The sequence below is a fragment of the Onychostoma macrolepis genome, chromosome 01 (genome assembly GCF_012432095.1).
Source record: "Onychostoma macrolepis isolate SWU-2019 chromosome 01, ASM1243209v1, whole genome shotgun sequence".
Lineage (NCBI taxonomy): Eukaryota > Metazoa > Chordata > Actinopteri > Cypriniformes > Cyprinidae > Onychostoma > Onychostoma macrolepis.
In genome coordinates this window covers 29,904,430-29,928,519 of record NC_081155.1, presented here as the reverse complement: position 1 = coordinate 29,928,519, position 24,090 = coordinate 29,904,430, and the positions used below count along the sequence as shown (strand labels likewise).

Sequence of the window (24,090 nt, the reverse complement as noted above, 5' to 3'; positions counted from 1 at the left end):
AAAAAAATAAATAAAATAAAATAAAAAAGTTGAATTATAATTACAACAGGAATCCAACGGGTTTTATTAATTGTTTCAGACTATAAAACCTAAATATGACATTCAAGTTTAACTGATTTCATTTACTATAAGCATAACAAATTAGAGATTAATCTGAAATTTATAAATTAAAGAAATGTTAGGCTATATCTTGCTATCAAATTGACTAAGAACAAAGTGTAAACTTCAGAAAATAATAAAATCAATAGGGTATGAAATTACGAATTTTCCTAATTTTATACATTTTTTCATTAATTAGACTGATTACAATATGAAGATATTTCTAAACAACTCCAACAACGATAACATCTCCCGACTGCCTTCTGCTTGCTAAAGCTTGGTCGATGAATATTAATAAGGTCATGTTGGCGTTGCTTGGTAACCTTCCCGGAGCTTACAAAACGTAACCTAATTAATATTCATGACCCAAGCCCTTCAACCACAGTAGGAATCGTTAATTCGCCAGTTGATTAGCGCCCACCTACTAGCGTCTACCTCGCGGCCAATCAGGTAGGTATTCTGGACAAACGTCATGTTGCGTAATGAATATTTATGAGCCAATCCTTCAACGTAGTATAATTCCTGAATCCGGGATCCAGTGAAACGCAAATAGCGAGAACCAGCTGTGTGTAGTACTTTTTGCATCCCTGCGCTCTCGTTGGCTGCATCCTCTGTCAATAACAATGAGCTCGTTTCAGGAATGGTGGTTTCACTCGTAACAGCTGTACGGTTTGTCAGTGCTGGTGTTTAGTGATTTAAGCTATCACAAACAGAGGACTGGCGAATTAATCCAAACATGGTATGTAGCAATAATATGAATGCGATTTTACATTTCTTTTACATTTCTATATTTATTCTGTACTCCTTATTCACGTTAATATTTGCTTTGCAGCTTACGGTAGCATCGGTGGTATAAAAGCGATGGAAATATGGCATTACTCAAATATGTATTTCTGTATTATAGGTGAACAATAGCTGTATTGCCTCACTGTGTGATAAAATACACTAATGTTCATAACAGCTCATGCCTTACGCACAAAAAGCACTACAACATGTTTGTATATAGCTGGCACACTGAATATGTAAACAATGAAAAGGCAAATAATGCATTACACTGCATAGTATTATATCATTTATGAATTTCACCACTGTATACTTCACTCTTTTTTGGCAGTACGGTTTTGTGAACCATGCACTGGAACTTCTGGTGCTGAGAAATTATGGTCCAGATGTGTGGGAGGACATCAAGTGAGTTCAAATGGACTTCTCTATTACATCATGGACAATCTTTTACTGTCATATTCTTATTATGTGATTTGTTTTGTTTGTTTTTGCATTTATGTGCACTGTATATTCTATTTGAAAATATGTGTCTGTACATATAATAGATGCTCTCAGATATAAATTCAGGTGACTATCAATGTGGTATAATGACACTTACAAAACTAAATAAAATTTCAGCAAATGCTATTTATTCTTAAAAAAAATTTCTCAATGATATCAGTGATATACAATTAATGATATCTGTAGCTCAGTATATTGTAATTGGCCAGTCTTTACTACCGTATGCTCTTTTTCATGAATTCAGAGCATGAGAAATCACGTATAACATGTCACATGCGTACAAATTTTTCCTCTTGCACAAACAGTTCAGCTTTATTTAACTTCCTCCACCTCTTTGACATGACTTTTAAGAGCAGTCTCTTCGAGTCACAGCTGTGCTTAATGTAAACAAATGTTTTAGAGCCTGTTTAAGCTCAAGTTGTGAGCTTGAGTCTCACTTGATTTTCTGGCAACATTAAAGTAGTTGGACTCAGTTATCGCAGCATTTTTTTCTGCAAGGTTCGGTATTATCACAAGGTTAGCAGCATCTCGCAGTGCACTGTACAAGACATGATTAATGATGTTTCTATTTCTATTTTTAGGTTGTGTTTTACAAGTGTTTTCCTTTGTTGATACTATTGTGACTTTTTGGCTGAACTTCTCTTTGGTCATCATCCTTAGTCAAAGCTGATTTTTATTGTTTTCAGCTTACAGTTTAGTAATATGTCCAAGCAAATCACATTTTGACCTGACTCTAACAATCTTCATGCTTTTATTAAATATTCTTTTTCATTTTTCTCAAAATTTAAATATATGTAATTACCTTGGAGTCTAAAAATTCTAATTCAACATTTTTTAGTTTTTAGTTAATGTTAATGATGTAATAGTAATTACTTGATGTTTTAAATATTTTATATATTATATTTTTCTTTTAGGAGAGAGGCTCAGGTTGATGTAGAAGGACAGTTTCTGGTCAGAATTATCTATGAAGATGCCAAAACATACGACCTTGTGGCTGCTGCAAGCAAAGTACTAAGTAAGGTTGTTTTTGTTATTGTTTGTAGTTTTGGAAAGATGGAGGTGTATCATTTGCTAAAACCTAAATTGATTTATTTATTAGGTGGTTTATTAGATCAAAAGTGGCCTTTTATAAATGTTCTGTTAGTTCAGAAGGTTGAAGTGACAATGAAATGTAACAAAATGACTTAGGCTAGTTTAAATGTAAAAATCTTCTTGAATTGCCTGTTGATTTAAATGGTTTCTTCTTCTATAGAAATGGATGCTGGAGGCATCTTGCAAATGTTTGGGAAAATGTTTTTTGAGTTCTGTCAGGAATCTGGCTATGACACTATCCTTCGAGTGTTGGGCTCCAATGTCCGTGAATTCTTGCAAGTAAGAGGCTACTGTTTTTATCACCCAAAAATCAGCAGCAGCAATGTTGAGAAAGTGACGCACATAACACTGTCTGTTCTCTATTTCACACAGTACATGTACTGTGCTTTTAGTGAGGGTGATTTTTAAAATAGGTTAAAATAATAATAGTGTATTAAATAGTAAAAGTTATGTTAGATTACACAAAGAAAATAGCATGTTCTGTGTTAATGCAGATTATTGACAACAACATAATCAGCTATATTTTTTTAATTAATCCTTAATGGCTTTCGTTGTGTATCATGCTTTTTGAAGAATGTAATTTTTTGTCTTATTTTGTGAAAACTTTCATACGGCTGTGCCCATATTAAAATTAAAAATGAGAGAAAAGTTTACAATAGCTGAAGCAGTATGAAGCTTTACTAAAATCTAGATATTAGATACCCTATTTTCACCCCTTTTCATTCCACTCACTTTGCTTAGCTTAGCAAAAATCTGCTCTTTACATCACCACATTAATATCAGCTTGTTCTCTCTTTCAGAATCTGGACGCATTGCATGACCATCTGGGCACCATCTACCCCGGCATGCGCGCGCCCTCCTTCCGCTGCACGGATGCAGAGAAAGGGAACAACCTCATTTTGCACTATTACTCAGAGAGAGAAGGTCTTCAGGACATCGTCATAGGGATCATCAAGACAGTTGCACAGCAGATTCATGGAACCGAGATTGAGATGAAGGTGCTGTGCCTGTGCATAGATTTTCTCCCTTATAGATGTTGCTTTGTTCCTTTAATTGTCTTTAGCCTGGCAGATTCAGATTGGCTGCAAATGGTAGAAGAGAATTATTGCACAAAAAAGTAATATCCACAATGACACAACAATAGTGACAATGATAGATAGATAGATAGATAGATAGATAGATAGATAGATAGATAGATAGATAGATAGAATAAATGCTGTTTGAACTTTCTATTCCTCAAAGAATAATGCTGAAAATTCAGATTTGCCATCACAGGAATAAATTACATTTTAAAATATATTACAATAGAAAACTGTGCTTTTAAATTGTAATAATACAGTTGCAGCCTTGGTGAACAAAAGAGACTTCTGTTAAAAAAAAATAATTCTTAATAATCTTAATCTGTATAATTATATATATATATATATATATATATCTTAATCTATATATTATAACGTGTATATATATATATATATATATAATGGTATTTTTAAACAAGTAGTAATGTAAGTGCCAAATTCTGCAATCATCCAAACATGACTGGAGGTAGACCAGAGGTAGACTTACTCTCTTTCTCACTGAGAGAGGCTCATCGATAAACAACATTATGATGAACTCCCTGCGGTTTATCTTTTGTCACCGCACTTCAGTCTCTGCCTTATTTTCCAAATAAATCCCCCTCACCCAATAAGAGCTAATCATCCCCCAGACAGCAGACTGCTCTTTCCGTCTCTCTCTCTCTCCATCTGGGCTTAGTGTGAAATGAGGGAGTCCAATCGACAGACCCTCGAAATGCAACACCTGACTTGTTGAAAAAAATGTTAGCCATCGTCGTCATGGTGACGGCAGGGCAAAGAGACGGTGACTTGACGTCAGTAAAATGGGCTCAACTTCAAGCTGAGAGAGAAAAAACAACAGCCTCTGCATTCAGACCAGGCTGATATGATGGCTACAATAAAACAGCTTTTAGGGCCATTTTCAGTGATATTGCTAAAGACAAAACAGAGAGATCACGGCAACCAGGGTCTTCACTGTGTAAAAAATTCCAAAAGTTATTCCTGTATTTGACTCATACTTAAATACACTAACCATTCTCTGTTATGAAACACTCAAACACACTTGAAGCTCTAACTTTCTCTTTGCTTAGTCTACATGCTATGCAACGACTAAGGAATGAGATCCCTGAACCTGGACTCTTAGCACTTAACAGAAGATACTGTTTGGAATCACAAGAGACCATTAGACACATTTATTTGTGTTCTTTAAAGGAATATTTCGAGTTCAATGCAACCTATGCTCAGTCAACAGCATTTGTGGCATAATGCTGATTATATATATATATATATATATATATATATATATATATAAAATAAATAAAAAACTCTTCAAAAAAACCCTTCATTTTCAGGTATTATAATGAAAGTAAATGGGCTATTTTTGGAGGATTTAAAATGAAATATAATTTAATATTTAGCTTATAAGTTTATAAAAGCAAGTTTTTCTGTTAAAACCTATTTGAACTGTAAAACTTTTTGAATCATTCAGTCATTTTAAACAAAGTTGTAAAAAAATGTTTTGACCACACTAAAACCATGCTAACACACATTGTTATCATCTTGTGGCTACACTTTTAAAACTGTATTTTAATGCTTACAGTTTTTATTTTATTTTATTTTATTTTATTTTATTTTATTTTATTTTATTTTATTTTATTTTATTTTATTTTATTTTATTTTATAATGTTTTGGTTTAGTTTTTATTTTTACTAGAGCTTGTAATAAATTAATATAATATAACATAATAATAAAATAACATAAATTAAATAAACATGCATAAAATAATAAATAACCTCAACCATACCTATATAGTTTTTTATTAAGTTTTAGTATATTGAGTTTGTGTTTATTTAGTATTTCAACTTAAATGAAAATGAGAAATGTTGCATGGAAACTGGTTAAAACAAAATAAACGTAAGTTTTTTTATGTTTTATTTTATTTCGGTTAATGTTTGTTTTATTTCAAGTGCTGAAAATTTTTTTTTATGGTTTTAGTTTTGGTTAACGATAATTACCCTGTATCGGTCTATCTCTTACTTCCACTCTTTCTTCCAGCCATTTCTTTTTCTGTTTCCTTCACTCTGTGGGTGTCCACATTTTAATGTCTGGAAATGCAATCCCTAAGACCCACGAGACTCTAAATCTGTTATTTGTGGGGGTGTACCAGGTCATTCAGCCGAAGAGTGAAGAATGTGATCACATTAAGTTCTTGATTGAGGAGAAGGACTCAGAGGAGGAGGCGTTTTATGAAGACCTGGATGGTTTCGAGGAGAATGGGACTCAAGAGACACGGATCAGTCCGTATACCTTCTGCAAGGCATTCCCATTCCACCTGATGTTTGACAAGGACCTCATGCTCACACAGTGTGGCAATGCCATCTTCAGAGTTCTGCCACAGGTTCGCCAGCTCAAAAATTCATGTTAGAAATGTAAAAGTGGGAGATTTAGAAAGTATATTTTAAGAAAAATGTTAAGTTATTTGTGTCATCTTCCAGCTGCAGCCTGGCGTCTGTAACCTGTCCTCAGTGTTCTCTCTGGTGCGGCCACACATAGACTTCAGTTTCCATGGCATCCTGTCTCACATCAACACTGTCTTTGTGCTGCGGAGTAAGGTCTGTCTGCCCCAAAACACATTACATACTGTCTGATATAAAACCACCAACACTCATTAACTAAAATGTTGTTGATAGTTTCTAAAACAAATTATGATAGTTAGTTCTACAGTACATGTCACGCACTCATATACAAATACAAGGCTAACCATGTATGTTATAAAAAGATGCAAATGGAAACTAAATGATACAAGGTTTGTTTATGGTTTTATGTAGGAGGGCCTATTGAATGTAGAGACTGCGGAGAGTGAAGATGAACTCACAGGAACAGAGATTAGCTGCCTGAGACTGAAGGGCCAGATGATCTCACTTCCTGAGACCGAGAACATCCTTTTCCTGTGCTCACCAAGGTAGATGGATGAGGCTGTGAAATAATACCAATAAAGCAAATTTTTGCTCTTCACATGAACTTGAGGAGAAGATGGTCAACATACTGCAAGTGGTAACATATAATTGTTACCATAATTACTTATTTTTACTTGCTCTAACCCTTTGTAACCTAATGTAGTCAAGTGGATTTAGTCATATCTATTATTATTATTATTTCAAATATTTAAAAAATGTCAACGCTTGACTTCAGGTAACAATTATTAAAATAGATGTTACTGCAATTTTAAGTTAGATTTTTTATTTTTTAGTGACAATGGTTAACGTAAAATGTGCTTCATATGGTTACATGTGGTTAAATTAATGGTTTAGGTAAAAAATAGTATTTAATTTGACAGAATCAACCTGACTATATTATGTTACACCAACAAAAGTCATTTTAAAGTGGTTTATCTGGTAGAAATAGCTCCTTAAAGTAATTTTAACCTTTACTCATACTTCATTGATTTATACCTTTAATACAGCTTTTATGAAGGAAATAACTTATAAAATAGAATAAAGTGTAATGTAAACATCAGTACTACTTGTTACTTACAAAATAAGTACAGTACATTTTGTTCATTGCCTCCTAAATTGTACATAATGGTCAGCAATGTACAGCAGGATTTGGGCAAGTATCTAATAAATGTTTACATTCCAGTTATTCTGTAGGCTTCTTATAAGCCAAATCCTATTAGAAGTGTTTTTTTTTGTTTGTTTTTTAATTTCAGTCACTTTGTGTGTAATACCTTTTCTCTTGCAAGTGCCTGTCTGAGATGAGTCCTCTTACACTAATATGAAGAGGTCACTTGGTTCTGATTTTCTTTTACAATAATCCCCATGGCATGCACACAAAGGCTTTGATAACTTATTATGAGGTGAAATTTTTTCTAATGAGACTGCTATATTGGTATATACACTATATACACTACACAAAAACTCTTTACCAAACACCAATGACTTGTACATATGGGTAAAATCATTTTAGACACTTCCAAAACTGTTGCAACGGAGCTGGAAATACAATTTTTAAATACATGAATTATGTTTCCATCTTTGTTGCCACAGTTTTGGAAGTGCCTTTTTCTGTTCTAAAGTAGGGGGTGTCCCGATACGTTTGTCCATAGTGTATGTACAAGTCATTGGTGTTTGGTAAAGAGTTTTTGGCTTATGATCTGCATTTAAAGTCACGCCAGAGGTGTTCAGCTTGGATTAGGACTTGGCTTTCTGCAGACCAGTCAAGTTCTTCCACACTGACTAAATCAATCATTTCTTTTTGAACCTTGCCTTATACACAGAGGCATTGTCATGTTAAAATAGAAAAGAGTCCTGTCCAAACTGTTGCTTTAAAATTAGAAGCACACAATTCCCTAGAATATCATTATATGCTTAAACATTAAGATTTGTACTCATGGAAATTACTAAAGTAGTCAAACCTGTTCATTAGAAGGGGGTGGCCCAATACTTTTGGCAATATAGTGTATATTAAGGTTATATTTCTAAACTTAAGACAGTTTTTTTTTTTTGAGAGTAACAGTTTGCTACTTCACTTTTTGATATCTTAAATTTATGGGGCTGATTAAGTGTTTTGTCATTATGTCAGTGTTATGAATCTGGATGACCTGACAAGGAGAGGTCTGTACCTGAGTGACATTCCTCTTCATGACGCCACCCGAGACCTTGTGTTACTGGGGGAGCAGTTTCGTGAGGAGTACAAGTTGACCCAGGAGCTGGAGATCCTGACTGACCGTCTGCAGCACACGCTCCGAGCCCTGGAGGATGAGAAGAAGAAGACAGACAGGTCAGTTCTCCAACATGCCACATTGTGGAAATATTGAATGAATATTAGCTGATTTAAATGAACACTGGATTACCTTGAAAATCCTACGTCTATTTGAAAGCAATGGGATGATACTGTTAACTTTATTTCGTTTATGTTTGTAAGGGTTGAAGTTTGTAATAATAGAAAAAAATAAAATTAATTATCTTACATGTATGTTATGAAAAGTATTGAAAGAATATGCTGTTTCATTCAAACAGTACTATTCAGAGGTATCCAGTTATCCAATTCAGAGGTATTCACAGAAATATTTAAACATTTAGGGTTTCTTTTTTAAATTGTTTTGAGGGAAATCTCAACTATACACAAACCCAGACCAACACCAGACCCCAAAAGACCTGAATCCAGACCAAATCTTGATCTCTCAAGACCCTGATCCAGACCAAGATTAGGTCCCTCAAAGCCCAGATCCAAACCAAACACTGAGTTCCAGACAAGACTGTCATCCAGGGTAGGAAATTATGGACTGTAGGAATTATTTTGCAGTGTTGCCTGGATAATATTATTTACCAGCCACTGTGGTGATTGACTTGACTTGATTGCCCTATGACAATAAAAAACGTTGTTTAGGAGGAACAAATTAATTTATATTTACAGGAAAAGATGATGAAAAAAACATCTGGTGAGGTACATGCCTGATCAGCTGTTCATCCCTAACTTCAGTGCTGCTCTAGCGCTTCAATGCCATTCAGAAGGGACCCTTTCACACATTAAATATTTTTGTCAGTTGCTTCTCAGAGCCAAATGAACTCGGAGTGTCTTTGTCCTGAGGTTTTGTGTGTTATGATCCTTATTTATCTCATTCATTTTCTTTTGCTATTCTTTATGTCTTACATGTCCCAAGATATATGATAGTAAACCTACAACAACCACTTTAGGTGTTGCCTAAACGATTGTCAGCAGAGACCCACAACCCAAAAAGATGTGCAATACCTGAGCCAGTGAAAATGTCAAAGCAAAAAGAATGAAGTTATTTTCTCCTTTTTGCATCTGAGTTTAGTTTTTACAGGCCATAAAAGCGGGATCAAGCTTCATTTTTGCCAATTTTAGCTTAGCCCATTTTCCAGTTACACTTTTTTGTGTGGAACCCAAATCAATGGTGTTTATTATTATTATTTTTATTATTATTATATTTAAGTACAGTTAGGAATCTCAAAGTGAATGCCTTAACCCATTGTTTTAAATGAAATGTTTTTGCGAAGCAAGCCAACTTGATGATATATTTTATTTTAAGTAAAGCAGGGGATAAAAAACAGATGTTTCTTATCCCCTTTTTATCCCTTGCTTTAACTGAAATATTATAGAGTGTAGACAAATCATTGTAATTATTGAACATACAGTATATACTGTTTATCTTGGCACCTAACCAGCTGGGAGAGTGCAGTGAAAACACTGATTACAAATGAGGTGTTTAAAACCCTTAATAATGTATAAGCAAAGGTGTCTTTGTATAATAAAACCTCTTTAATTAATCTTTGCCATCCAAAAAAAAAAAGAAAAAAACTTTATTGTTTTCCCTATCTTAAAAGTGAAAATAATTTCATTAACAATAATACATTGCAAATGACCACACTATAGTTTTGTTTGAAAATGTTTACATGTAGTTAGACGAAGATTTCTGCAAATTCATTTGTGATCATGTTCATTAAAAATCTGTCAAATCTCAGGCTAGAGAATACCAAACATTCTTAAACATATATTATTGTTCGATTTCTGACATTATTATTTCCCTTCCCTGCTTTACTGAATGAGCACCTTTGAGAGTCTGTGTGGAGCTTACAGTAATTTCCAGAGAAATAAAATAAGTGGCTCATCTCCTCCTCTGCGTGTCATCATTACCTTTGTACAGTAATCTGTAAATTACATTACATGTCAATCAGACCATCTCTTCCTGTCTAAATGGGTGGTTACACAAGGCAAGCTGGAAATAGACTGCAGTCTTATCCGAGACCATGTGTGAGGATCCAGATCCAGACCAATACACTGAGTAATATGACTAAGGTCAATTTTAGGTCTCACGACTAAGGCCCAAACCCAGATGGCAACCTAAGCCCTCATAGTCCTGCTCTGAGTCTATAGTTTGGTGATGCAATATCACAAGGCTGTAATGATAAAACAAGCGTGATATTGGTTTCACTTTGTTTCCCCAGCGTACAGCTTTTTTAAGATGGCTGTCTCTCTTTTCCTGCTTGGAAAATGAGGCTGTATTTGCGCCCTCCGTGGGGAGCCGGTCTGCCTCGGTCTGTGAGCTCTGTGTTTGTTTATTAAATCTGGTGGAGAACCTTGAACATCACCAGAGACCATCTCCCTCATCCACACAGACAATAAATACCAGCTAGAGCCACACAACTATTCGCAGGAATGGTTTAATGATCTTAGACATTTAAATATGGACTGGGTTATTTTCTCATTTCTGTCTCAAATTACATTACTGTGAGTTGCTGACTTGTGGTTATGTCCTTCTAAACATTTATTAGTTCATTTCAAATTTGCATTCTCTTTTTGTCAGTTGTGTTAGGTGCACATGCATTTCTTAGAAACCTGGATGTATGTGACTCATTGATAACAGGTGAACAAATGGGCCGTATTCTGACTGTGCTGAATAGTACAGCCTTATCTTCAAAAGCAGGCGTCCTGCACTGAAACTTGTGCAGATGCTCAATTTAGGACACTGAGATGTGACTGTGCCATTTTCTTTAAGGTTTATGCATATGATTTTAGGATACAGTTTTTATATGCAGATTAATTCTGTGCTAGTAGGTGTCACCTCATAGAAAATAGCCGTTTTTTTTTTTTTTTTTATGTCAATGTGTTGTATTTACTGTGAATCATGCTGTTTATTTATTTATTTTTAACTACATACAGGGCCAGCATAACGTCTATTATTTATGATGTCTGAGTAATAATGTGAAATGTATTTATAAAGAGCCTGTTTTGTATTCTTGTGAGACCATGAGCAGACCAAATCATTGAAAGGTGTCTTAAGCCCAGCAATTTTTTATCCATAATTTAACACTTTTATGAGTTTTGGCCAAAAATGATGCTTAAGGCAGTTACCATGGCAGTGTACCATATGTACATGAGAGAGAAATGATCATTTCAGAAATTATTTAGCGGACTAGGAGTCTGAGATGAAGAAAATTTGTTTCCAAAAGCTTAATAATATATTCCTGTTCAAAAGTTTAGGGTCAGTAAGATTTTTTAAAAAGAAATTAATACTTTTATTCAACTACAAGGATGCATTAAATTCATAATAAAATAAAATAAAATAAGTAGATGCAGTAAGATATATATTTTATATACTGTAAATGCTATTTTCTAACTTTATATTCCATCAAAGAATCCTGAAAATGCATCAGTTTTCACAAAATATTGATCAGCACAACTGTTTTCTTTAGCAACCTAAACAGCATTAAAAAATGCACTGTAAAAAATGACCGTGATTTAACGGTAAAAAACTGTGAAAATGCTAAAGTAAAAACCTGTTAAATGGTTAACGGTAAGTTCCCCTAATATATACGGTGAAAAACAGTAATAGACAATTTTACGGTGAAATTCTGTTTTTGGAAGGGAAAAAGAATGTAAAATTTACAGGGAAAAAACGTAAATTGACGTTCCCAGAATTCCTTGCGTTGCACTGTGTTTCTTCTTAGTTTTTTCTTATCTAATATTATTATTAGGGTTGTATGTTACATCTAATGTTGTTAAATTAATGTTTATTGCATATTTCAGTTTAATGAGTCTCACCATGATGGTGTTTAGTGTTTGCGTGAATGACACTGTGCACCTTCTATATGTGTTATTATTTAAAAGCTGCTTGTGATGTGACTTTCTCATCAACACCTCCATTTGGTGGTTATCAGTGTATTACAAAGGTACAAAACAGATTTCAGTACTTCAATAGGTTGGTAGGCTATATTAACATTATATCAGTTAATGAAATTATGGTATTTAACTGTAAATTTAAATATTGCTATCGTATTTTTTACGGTAGAATTCCGGCAACCACAGCTGCTGTTTTTTTACCGTAAATTTTACGGAATTTTTTTTACACTGTGTGACACTGAAGATTACAAAGAAAAATAAAAAATAAAAATCAGGTTTGCCTGTTTAATTTAAATTGTAATTTCATAATAATACTGCTTTTGCTTATGTATTTTTTTATCATATATATACAGATATAGTTTATATTTACATATATTCTAAAATGCCTTTTGATTACAGAGGTTAGTATTTGTGTTTTTCCCATTGGCAGTACAGACTAAGAACAGAACAGAACAGATGGATGAATGTCTAACTGTAGTGAGTCAATACTCAAACAGCACTGTGGATAATTAGCACTCAACCTTCAGGGAAAGTACAACGTCTAAAAGAATGAAATGATACGCATTAACCCATGGTCAGTTGAAGTGAATTTCACAAAAGGATTAATTTTGTGTTAGATTAAATCATTTAGGTATTTTTAACAACCTTTCTTAAAAAACTGAAGTAAACAACTGTATTGCTTTGAATGGCTACAACAACTGCTACAACTATATAATTTATTAATTTTTTGTCCAGTGACATTAAATACAATGAATGTATTTTTTTGTAGAGTGTACATCATAATGATGATACCTCTTTGTTTCAGGTTGCTGTATTCGGTTCTTCCCCCATCTGTAGCCAATGAGCTTCGGCATAAGCGGCCCGTGCCTGCTAAACGATACGACAACGTGACAATTCTTTTCAGTGGCATTGTTGGGTTCAATGCCTTCTGCAGCAAACATGCATCAGCAGAGGGAGCCATTAAAATTGTCAATCTGCTCAATGACATCTACACCAGATTTGACATTCTCACTGATTCTCGGAAGAATCCTTATGTTTATAAGGTGAGTGACTTTCAAACCGGACTTTGGAATTCAGATCTTTCCGTAGGCTATCTGTGTTTTTAGTTTATTCATAGACAGATAAAAATACCTTTATAACCATGTTCACAGACATAAACTGAGATATTTTTGGCCACATCCAGAGATATTCAGCACACAAAGAAAAAAACTCTGTATGATTGTGACTGGACTAAAAATATCTTGACAAAAATAACAACTCTTGACAAATATTTGTGAATGTGCTTGGGAGAAGGCAAGTTAGCCACAATGTAAAGTTAAAGCATTATAGGTGCAAAATCTGAAAATCTAATTTCAATGTCACTTTGAGCAAACTTAAAGTAATAAAGGTGTCACTTTCAACAAAAGTAATAAACTTTCCAGCTACTAAGTTCAAAGACAAAGGCTTTTTATGATACATTGTTTTATGATAAATCTTTTATGATTATACCTAATTAGATCAATAAATGAATGACTATATTTAGAGCAGGGTGTGAAGCTTATTTTAGGTCAAGTGCCATATTGAATCATCTTATGTGGGCTGATTTTTTATTTATTTATTTATTAAATCTTGCTGTAGGAAACACAATATAATACTGGGATAAGAGAGAAGCACATGGAATTTACTAATTAAATTTACCGGAGGCCTTTACATTATATGTACATATGCAGTTGGTAATTAGGGAGTATTAATCAAACAGCAGTATTGATATATTTCATAACTGGGAAATTCAACTGAACAGATGCATCACCCACAAATCCATTTTCAGCTGAAAGTGCAAATTCATGCATGAGTACCAGATGTTACGTAATTACTACTTCTGTTTTAAAATGTGCTATAATACACACAACTAGTTTAGCTACAAATAGAATATGAATTTATCATACCCATAAAATATTTGGATGTGCTTTTTTTCAGAATAATTTAACTTTTTCTCTTTCAAATCATTTCACAAGCTGGATAAGACTCCTCTGGAGGCCATATTTGGCCCACAAGCTGTATGTTTGACACACTTGGTTTACATATTGCAAGTGTAATGTGAGTCTTTTGAAATTCCAGTGCAACCAGCCATGTTGTATTTTCTGTAGCTTTAATTTAATTAACTTTCTTTTAGTCTTTTTAACTATCTGTCCCTCATAGTCTGTACTTTTCCTTTTTCCAACTACACACCATGTACAATGCTCTTTTAAAAACAAGGGCATTAGAACATGTCCTTGATTTACATCCTAGGCATACAGACAAGAATGCACTTCATGGAGCTTTGCTAACTAAACAAAACGGGCGGGTAGAATTTCAAGGCTGGCTCACCAAAAAAAGCAATATTTACTTAAAGCCATCCGTATCTATGTGGTCTAAAGGTCTCATAAAGGACTGCGCTCTCTCTTTAGAGTTTGTTGTGATTCAGTGTAGATATGTGGTTGGAGAACGAAACACGAGGAGTTAAACTGGCAACATTTGTGTGCATTGTCAAGAAAACTTGGATGAATCAAAAGTGTTCTAAAACTGGAGGATAGTTTTTCCTGATATTTTCATTTTTTATTTTATTTGGGTGTATTCATATCACAAACTAGGACCAGTTATTATCCTAGAGTCAAGGCCATATTTAATGTCTCAAATCTTTAAATGTTTTTTTAAATTAATTTAATCAATACATGTTGATTAAAAATGTTAAGTACATATATATATGTATATGCTGTGCAGATATTATTGCATCAAGTAGGTTAATGTGTTAAATATAAAATTGGAGTAAGAAACTTAAAATATCCAAGTGTCCTTTGAGGTTCATCATACCACAGGCACATTAGCTATTTCTAGCTGTCTCATCAGTTTCTCAAACATCTCTCTGTTCTCTAAAAGGTGGAGACAGTTGGTGATAAGTACATGACTGTGAGTGGTCTTCCAGAGCCCTGCACCCACCATGCAAAATCCATTTGTCATCTGGCCCTGGACATGATGGAGATCGCTGGACAGGTGAAAGTAGACGAGGATCCTGTGCAGGTGATAACTTTTCTTGACCCAGTTACAAGTTTAAACAAAAAGAACATTTTTTCACCTTTTTATGCATAGCATATGAGGTTTTGTTAAGGTCTTTTTCTTCCAGAACATCTTATCAACTCCAGGATAACATAGTATCACTTTCAGTCTCTGTCAGAATAGCTGCAATATGAGGAAACAAAATTAGAAAAGTGTTTGCTCAAATCTTATCATAGCCTGCTGACTGTAAGATTGAATACCAGTTCAAGTATATGTAATGAAGAACATTACAGAAATATCATTTTTAACAAGAATGTGTGATGCAGTTGTTCCAACGCTGCTTTCTTAATTATCACTACTATTGGAATGCTTGTGTAATCAAATTAGATGACTGAAACAATAGAGAATAGTTCCAATGTACAGCGTATGTCAGTGTTTCTCAACCCTGGTCCTGGGCGCCCCCCAACACTGCACATTTTGTGTGTCTCCCTAATCAAACACACCTGATTTAACTCATGAGCTCATTAGAAGAAACTCCAGGACCTGAAATGGGTGTGTCAGATTAGGGAGACATACAAAATGTGCAGTGTTGGGGTCGCCCAGGACCAGGGTTGAGAAACACTGGCGTATGTGAAGAAAATGACCATAGGTTTACTCTCAGATACTGGAGGTGCATTTTACCAAGACTGCGGAGGTTGGCCTTCTGAGGGTACTGATGATGAAATACTGTGTACTGTTTAATATGTGAAATTCTACATAATATACAGTAGTAAGGAATGTTAGTTCTTGTTCTCAGTTTTGGCCGATTTGCATTCCTATAGTGCTGCTATTTAGTCCAACAGCACTGAACTTCAATGTTTGTATCAAAACGCTTGTCTGTGTTCGTTGAATCATTCACTCAACTGATTCACTTAGGAAAGAACAGCTGATATAGCTTTGGCTACAATTTTATTTTAATAGGCCTATTGGGGGTTTCAGAAGATGTGCATTAAGTGTGAATGGTTGTGTATTCAAAACTTGCTCTACTGTTTTTTTTTTTTCTTTTAGTAAATGAATATCAGTAATGGCAGGTCGCATTGTATTTTGTCATTTCACTGGAATGGATAGGGGATCACAGGGAAGTGGGAGCTGTGTGCTGGGGCTTTGCCCGGTGCTGCCCTAGAGAGCATTATCATTCTATGTGAATGCCAGGATCTGCTTCTGACTAGATGGATGTATAATATTTCATGTCACAAACATTTAAGTTTTGTAATGACCAGTTTATTTTATTTGCTGATTTCAAGTACACAGGAAGATACAACACATAATTGAAGAGATGCTACACTGTAAAAAAAAACAAAAACAAAAACATACCATAAAACATTTTCACTAAAAACGTTTCACTTTTTTAACTTTATATACTGACGATCACCTTGCCACTAAAATAATGCAATGAACATTCATTTAACTGCTAAGACATAACAAAACACGAAAACTAAGAAGTTATTATTATTATTATTTTTAAAGTTACTAAGTTACTTAATTTAATTACAAAAAAGTTGCTTATTATTCACACCGGTATCTGCAGTTAATCATGATTGTATTTAACAGTAACATTTTTAATTATATATATACTTTCACAGTGAATCTTTAAATATTTGTTTAATGGCATCTTTCTATGAATTCATGGGGATAAAATGAGGATTAATAGCCATTCAACATTATAGTGTAATTAAAATTATCAGTTTTATTGATCATGTATTAACAATTACAGAACATAAAACATATACACACAAATTTAACTATAATATAACAACCTTCAAGTTAACTTAAACCAATATTCACATAAACTCACTATAATAAATGTCACATTTAGCTTGGCCTTTTATAAAATATGCATTGGCAATGTTTCAGAAATAACATTAGCAAAGTTCCTTCAGAAATCAAAAAGAAAAAAGAAAGAAAAAAAAATCAGTATGATGTTTTTTGTTTTTTTTAACTCACAATATAATATACAAGTATACTGGTCATTGTGTATTTATAATTTAATGCATAAATAAATTCTAAATGTTTAGACTTTTTTAATGCACTGCCTCGTAGCATAAATTAAACAAAATACCTTGCATATTTTGTGTACCCGGCTGATGGGCTTACACAAGCACCCACCCACCATGCTGTCCTTCATAAAAAAAAACCTATCATAAAACATGCTCCTGTGGGGATACATTTTAGCCAGTGTATTATGGATGGTTTATGTTTTCTAAGAATAGCTCAAGAATACATCTCAAAGGTGTTAGATGTGTCTGCAGTAAAGTCTCAGTCGGGGTCTTTTGTTTAAGCAGGCGACACAGGTTTGTTATTATATGTGCGACTGTTGAAGATGTGCTGCTGGAACACTAAGAGCATCTAAATTAGAGAGAGGACTGTATTAGGCGAATGGCATGGACGCTTTCACACAAAGACACACACGCACACAAAAGTAAGCAGAGTCTGGCAAAGGGAGACACCGTCAGATCATCCTTCCTTTCAGTGTTTAAAAATACACCCACATTAACTTTTTTCTGAACCATTAGCTCAGCTCTGGCACGTACACATGGCAGAGCGTTTCTCGCTCAGAGGAGGAATGTTCTTTGCAATTGCTGGAAAGACAAATGCATGCAATAAATGAAAAAAAAACCATAATTTCTCATTTATAAATTGTTTAAATTGTAAAAGACAATGCGAATATTAAGGCGTTATGTGTGAATTTGTTTACGTATTTTCAGGCTTCACATATTTACTACCTCACTGTTATGTTTTGGAGTAGATCACCATTGGAATCCACACAGGAGAGGTGGTCACAGGAGTCATAGGTCAAAGAATGCCCCGTTACTGCCTGTTTGGAAACACAGTCAACCTAACAAGTCGTACAGAGACCACAGGAGAGAAAGGAAAGATAAATGTGTCGGAGTACACATACAGGTGAAAGAAACCTGAATGACACAAATAATTTCTCAAAGTTGTAAATGATTGGAGTACGTTTTACAAGAAAATGCTATTCCAGTTATCCGATGTGTCAACTGTTTGTGAAATATACTAAGGGCCAGATTTACTAACAGCTTGCACCAGCGCAAACCATCTTTTGGCGTTAAAATAGTACCGTCAAGATTTACTAACGACGCGCAGTGAAGAATTAGCGCTGAAAAGGCGTGGACACAGTTATTTTTGCGCCCGACCTTATTGAATATGCTAAATTTATGGGAGGAGAGTATTAAAATGAATCACGCAATGTGATTTACTAACGTTTGCGCTCGTCAAATTACTGGTATTTGTGCCATTATTTACCACCCAAAAAAAGCATGTCTTAAAGCAGGCGGTAATTTGTGCTGCTCTTGGTAGATTGTGCTGGTCATTATGGACATGATCTGGCTTCGTCTGTGTTGTTTAATATGTGCATTGTCAGTAAATCACACGCAGAATTTCCCCCTCCCATTGTGCTTTTATGGAATTGCGCTCTAATGCTAATTTGCCCTGTTTAGTAAATCTGGCCCTAAGAATTTAGGAGTGCAAATTGTTTCTACACCAATTTTGATACCACATAATAATATAATATTATATATATATATATATATATATATATATATATATAATTGAATTGAATTTGTGAGATTAGCTACAATATAATACAATATAATATAAACAAAGTTTTTTTGTGTGTGAATAAATTGAATACTGTTGTTGTGTTGTTTTGTTTCAGGTGTTTGCAGTCAGTAGAAAACGCAGATCCTCAGTTTCATTTGGAGTACAGAGGACCTGTAACCATGAAAGGAAAAAAAGAACCAATGAAAGTGTGGTTTCTCTCACGCAAGACCTAACAGACGCACCGTAGAGCCGCAGCGATGCAATTTTTATTGTGTTCTCAGCTAATGTGTGTTCTTTCTGAAATCTATGAATAGGAGCATACTTTGCTTTATTCATCAAGACCATTTTATTCTTCCCCTCTCAAATTAAGAATGTTCTTTAGTGACCCCTGCATTTCAAGTGCCAATTATCTCTGATTCACAGATAATGACAAAATAGGGGTAAAAGGGTATTACATAGCTAAAGGTAAACAGAGCTCTACACATTTTATGTAGAAATACCGTATGGAAATGACTGTCCATTTGATATTAATCATACGATTCGAGTGCCAGCTATTGAATAGATTTAATACAGAAACCGAACATCGGAATAAATAAAACTGAAACATGGTATAAATACACTATGCAACGTGCAGACATTCTCATCAAGTGTTTGTTTTCATCTTGGTTTATTTATAGTAAAGAATGTGACAGTATTTAGGTCACTACCAAGTCCAGAATTTTTTTATTTATTTCATGTGCTAAACAAGTTGTTTTTGTTTTGTATTAAATCCTATATGTCTGAGTGTTGATATTTAATATTAAGAACACTACAACTTAGAAATACCTTTAACATTTTTTGTTGTTGTTGTTGTTGTTGTTTTAATTGCACACATTAATTAAGAAATAAACCTGCTGATGTTCAGAATCACAGCACATTTTGTTACTGTATCAATGTATTATATTGGAAATAATATAATATATTAGTTATATTAGTTTAACCATAATTAAATTTGCTAGACTGAATTTATTTTTCATGTTTCAGAGGATAATGTGCATGCTGTAAATAATAAAAATGCCTGCACATTGGAATCATATTTACAATCTCACACTGCATTAGAGAAGTTGCCAAACCTGTACATATAAGCTATTTTATGATCACAATTTACTATACATTTACACTAATGTTCTTGTGTTACTATAAGTAGTAATTGCGTCAATGAATAGACTCTAAACAAGTTTCTAAGTGATATTAATTATTTAAAAAGCGGATATATTTCATTGGTGTGAGAGTTTATATTCATTGAATGTCACAGATAGATCTTTTTATCGTGTCACACTGCTTTTATGTACACCTCTGTTTGCAGCATATATTTAAGTCTTGTATTAAAATATTATTTAAAAGATTTGCAGAGTCGTATTTGTTTTGCAGCATAAAACAAAATAGCATTGTATTGCTATTTAGAGTTTTTCTTTTACAAAATAAAAATGATTCAGTAGCCTTCATGAGTAGTTCATTTTAATGCCCCTAAACATACAAGTCTGTCTTGCTACTTCTAATACAAACATAGTCATATTGTAAAAAATATATAAACAAAGTCAAATCTAAAATCATATTGTTTTTAATAAAGTCAGACACAGACCCTCAGGCTCAGTCTCTTTATAGACAGTGTGGTATGAAAAGAAACATTAACAAAAAATATAAATGTCAGGAGTGTACAGATTGATTAAATATACTGAAAGTGTTTATTTTGTGGAAATTGTGAAAATGCTTACCATGGATCATAATTTTGACTGCTTCAATTTAAGCAAAATCTCTACAACAATATGAGCAGACTAATGTATTATCATCACCAGAGACAAATATTGCCTTTTTGCAGTCAGACATTAACAAATACTAAAGCAATAAGCCTGCTGTTCACATATGAATGTGAGTCACCCTCCAAATTTGTCTCAAGTCAGTCTACTAATATTAGAGCAGCTGTCTCCTTCTTGTGGTATAAATATGTAACTACTTTGTTGCTTAGATCTGAAAACTGATAAAAAATGAACTTTACTGCAATTTATAGTTCACCTTGGACTTCGAAGTAACTATAACCCCAATATTTTCTATATTTCCACTTCCCATATTAGATAAATCAACTTTCATTTATATTACAGATTCCGTAGTTGATCATTACCTTCTGGACATAAACTGTGCTAGCAATTACTACTCCTCTGTAGTAAAACACAACACCATGCCAAGTACACTACTAATTATGTAATAAAAAGATTAAAACATCATAGAAACAGTTTTGAATTGTGTCTAAGCTAAGAGTAAATGGGAAGATAGTTGATGCCCTAGTGATAGAGTTCAAGTTCAAATCACAAGAATATTGGATTACAGCAACCAAGCATGACTTGATTATTAAACAACCTTTCATGTTTCATACAATTGTGCAGGAAAATAGCAGATAATCATACCTACAGTCTATGAACCACAGAGGCACATGACTTGTAAAACCACATAATAGGCAGAAAACTTAAAAAAAAAAAAAAATGAAAGATATTAATACTTTTATTTTATAAGAAGACATTAAATCGATCAAAATTAACAACAAATATGTATACTATCATGTTATATAGATATAAAGTATATTTCAAATAAATGCTGTTTTCCCCCTTTCCATTAATCAGAGCATCCTGTTTGATGGTTTCCATATAATATTAAGCAGCACAACTGTTTTTAACATAATAATAAATGTTTAATTATAAAAGAATGATTTCTGAAGGATCACGTGACTGAAGATAGGAGTAACGGCTGCTGAAGTTTCAGCTTTAATTAAATATTTACCATACTTTTAAAAGATTAGAATATATTAAAAATGAAAAAAGTAATTTTAAATTGTAATAATACCGCTAAACTGTATTTTGAGAGAATAAATGCAGCCTTGGAGAGCCTAAGAGCCCAAGTCTTATAAACAATTGGAATAAAATAAGATCACTGTTATTTTGTTAAAACAATTCATATTTTGCAGACTCTGCAAGGTAAACATACTGTATGACCACAACTTTGTGAACTTTTTAAAACTGTAAATATCATAAATTAGTTTAGAGTTTATCTTATCTTTGCTTTCAATGGGACGATACCAAAGGTCTTGCAAAGGGACGATACCAAAGGTCTTTAAAGGTGTGCTTATATTGGCCTGTTAAGAGATTAAGACTGAGGTAATGATGAAATAAACCATTATCAGAGATTATCATATCTCTTTATATCTCTTTATCTTGTCATGGAGTCTCCAGATGAAACGTCCACACCACATGCTGCTTTGAGTTTTGTAGAATTATTAGTTTAAATTTGTATTATCAGAAAATATGCCACAGCTCTTTTCCCTCAATGCTTGAATCATTGTAAACAATAACAGTGAATAATGCTCAGTAAGCTGGTGAGTCATGACTTCACAGTTCTCAGCATGTTTAATAGATGTCAAACTACGCTTGCTAAAGTTCATTGCCTAAATAGTTCTTGCTACATAAACCACAAATACTGAACAGACACACACAGTTTAAACAAAAGCAGGACTTTGAGTGCGAACAACAAAGCTACTGTTGTACTGCCATGTGAATATTTGACCACACAATACAAGTGAGCACTTGTTCTCATGGAATGACTTGAAGCCTCCACTCTTTTGCACAATTAATGAAGACACAATGCATGCTGGGATGTGTAATGTATAGCCTGTAGGGAGGGTGAGATTTATACTCGGTTGAGCTTTACTCAGCCACATCAGCATGAAGATAATACTCAGATAAGACAGCATGCTGTCACTCGCACAGGTATAAAAGAGTCACAGGGTAAAGTTAGGCCACTGTCAGAATCACAGCAGTCTGTCATCATGACCTTCAACGGCACCTGGAAAGTCGACCGCAATGAGAACTATGAGAAGTTCATGGAAGAAATGGGTGAGTGGAAACAGAATTAGGCATAGCCTGTGAATTGTTGGATCCGAGATCAAATGCTGCAAGATTCTTTGCATTTCAGTCAGTCATTATTTATAAGGTGCACATGCACTGCATATCTTCAACAGGCGTCAACATGGTTAAAAGGAAACTAGCTTCTCATGACAACCTGAAGATCACCCTGCAGCAGACTGGAGACAAGTTCCACTTGAAGGAATCCAGCACTTTCCGCACAGTGGAATTTGAATTTACTCTGGGAGTCACCTTTGACTATTCTCTTGCAGACGGCACTGAGCTCACAGTAAGCACATTGACCTTAGCTGTTTTCAGTCTTATATAATCTAAAGGTTCCAGGTTCCTTATGATTCCATAAAGACCCTTTAACATCCACGGAAACTCCTACTGCACAAAAAGGTTCTTTATAGAGGAAAAATGTTATTTAGATTATATAAACTGTTCTTCGCACTAAATAAAACATGTTCCTTTAAGAGCTTAAAGGTTTTTTGGGTGACCGAAAGTGGTTTTTCTATGGCATTGCTGCAAAAAGGTACAAAAGAAATCACTGAGGCAGTACTAATATGTACACGTTGGATACTAATATGCACTGAAATAATAAGGTGCAAACATCTTTTGAAAGAGCACCGCCCTAGTGACAGCTTTCGTACCTTTCTTCTGAAAATGTAATGATCGAGGGCAAAGGTTGAGATGCATGCTGAGCAGTGCTGAATTGTGATGCAAACAATAACATGGAATTGTGTCACATTTACTGAATTTTGCAAGCTGGTTATTAGCTTAATTGATGTGCTTTTCTAATGGGAGTGGAAACTACAAAGTTCACACTTCGAATATTTGAGTGACAGACAAGAATATGTAACGTTCATACAAACCTCTTGAAGAAACAATCAGTTACCGGTGAACTAGACCAATCACTGCTCAGTTCACATTGAGTCTGACCAGAGACCTTCTGATTGCAGGGATCCTGGGTCATGGAGGGAGACATGCTAAAGGGGACATTCACACGCAAGGACAACGGAAAGGTGCTAATAACAACCAGGAAGATTATTGGTGATGAACTTGTACAGGTGAGTTGTTGTTAATAACAAATGAAGACAGAGCCTCGGATCAAAACTTGTGTTGTCTAACATTTTGAGGTTTTTATTATTTGCTTACAGAGCTATGCCTATGAAGGAGTCGAGGCCAAGAGGATTTTCAAGAGGGGTTAAAATGTCATCAGCATTCCCAACATTTAAAAATGACAATTCTTGGGAACTTTTACATGGATGTTGGCAGCCCTAAAGTTTACAAAGCATGTATGTAAATCATGTGTCATTTGCACTGTGAGTTTTGATATTTGTGGTAATAAAGCCATTTTTACATCCTTTTGTGAG

General features: G+C 34.1%; 2 protein-coding genes across 2 annotated transcripts; both read left to right on the top strand.

Annotated features, from left to right (window-relative positions):
- The first annotated feature begins 644 nt into the window (after positions 1 to 644).
- On the top strand, positions 645 to 20,169 carry gucy1b1 (guanylate cyclase 1 soluble subunit beta 1). Its single transcript, XM_058788893.1, has 13 exons — positions 645 to 838; positions 1,214 to 1,287; positions 2,298 to 2,398; positions 2,636 to 2,754; positions 3,276 to 3,473; positions 5,698 to 5,928; positions 6,026 to 6,142; positions 6,359 to 6,492; positions 8,112 to 8,309; positions 12,979 to 13,216; positions 15,069 to 15,209; positions 17,971 to 18,125; positions 18,901 to 20,169. The coding sequence occupies exons 1-13, from the start codon at positions 836 to 838 to the stop codon at positions 19,016 to 19,018; spliced, it is 1,827 nt and encodes a 608-aa protein (XP_058644876.1). The 5' UTR covers positions 645 to 835; the 3' UTR covers positions 19,019 to 20,169.
- A 2,353-nt stretch (positions 20,170 to 22,522) lies between these two features.
- On the top strand, positions 22,523 to 24,075 carry fabp2 (fatty acid binding protein 2, intestinal). The gene is made up of 4 exons (XM_058783624.1): positions 22,523 to 22,705; positions 22,831 to 23,003; positions 23,677 to 23,784; positions 23,875 to 24,075. The coding sequence occupies exons 1-4, from the start codon at positions 22,639 to 22,641 to the stop codon at positions 23,923 to 23,925; spliced, it is 399 nt and encodes a 132-aa protein (XP_058639607.1). The 5' UTR covers positions 22,523 to 22,638; the 3' UTR covers positions 23,926 to 24,075.
- The last annotated feature ends 15 nt before the right edge of the window (positions 24,076 to 24,090 follow it).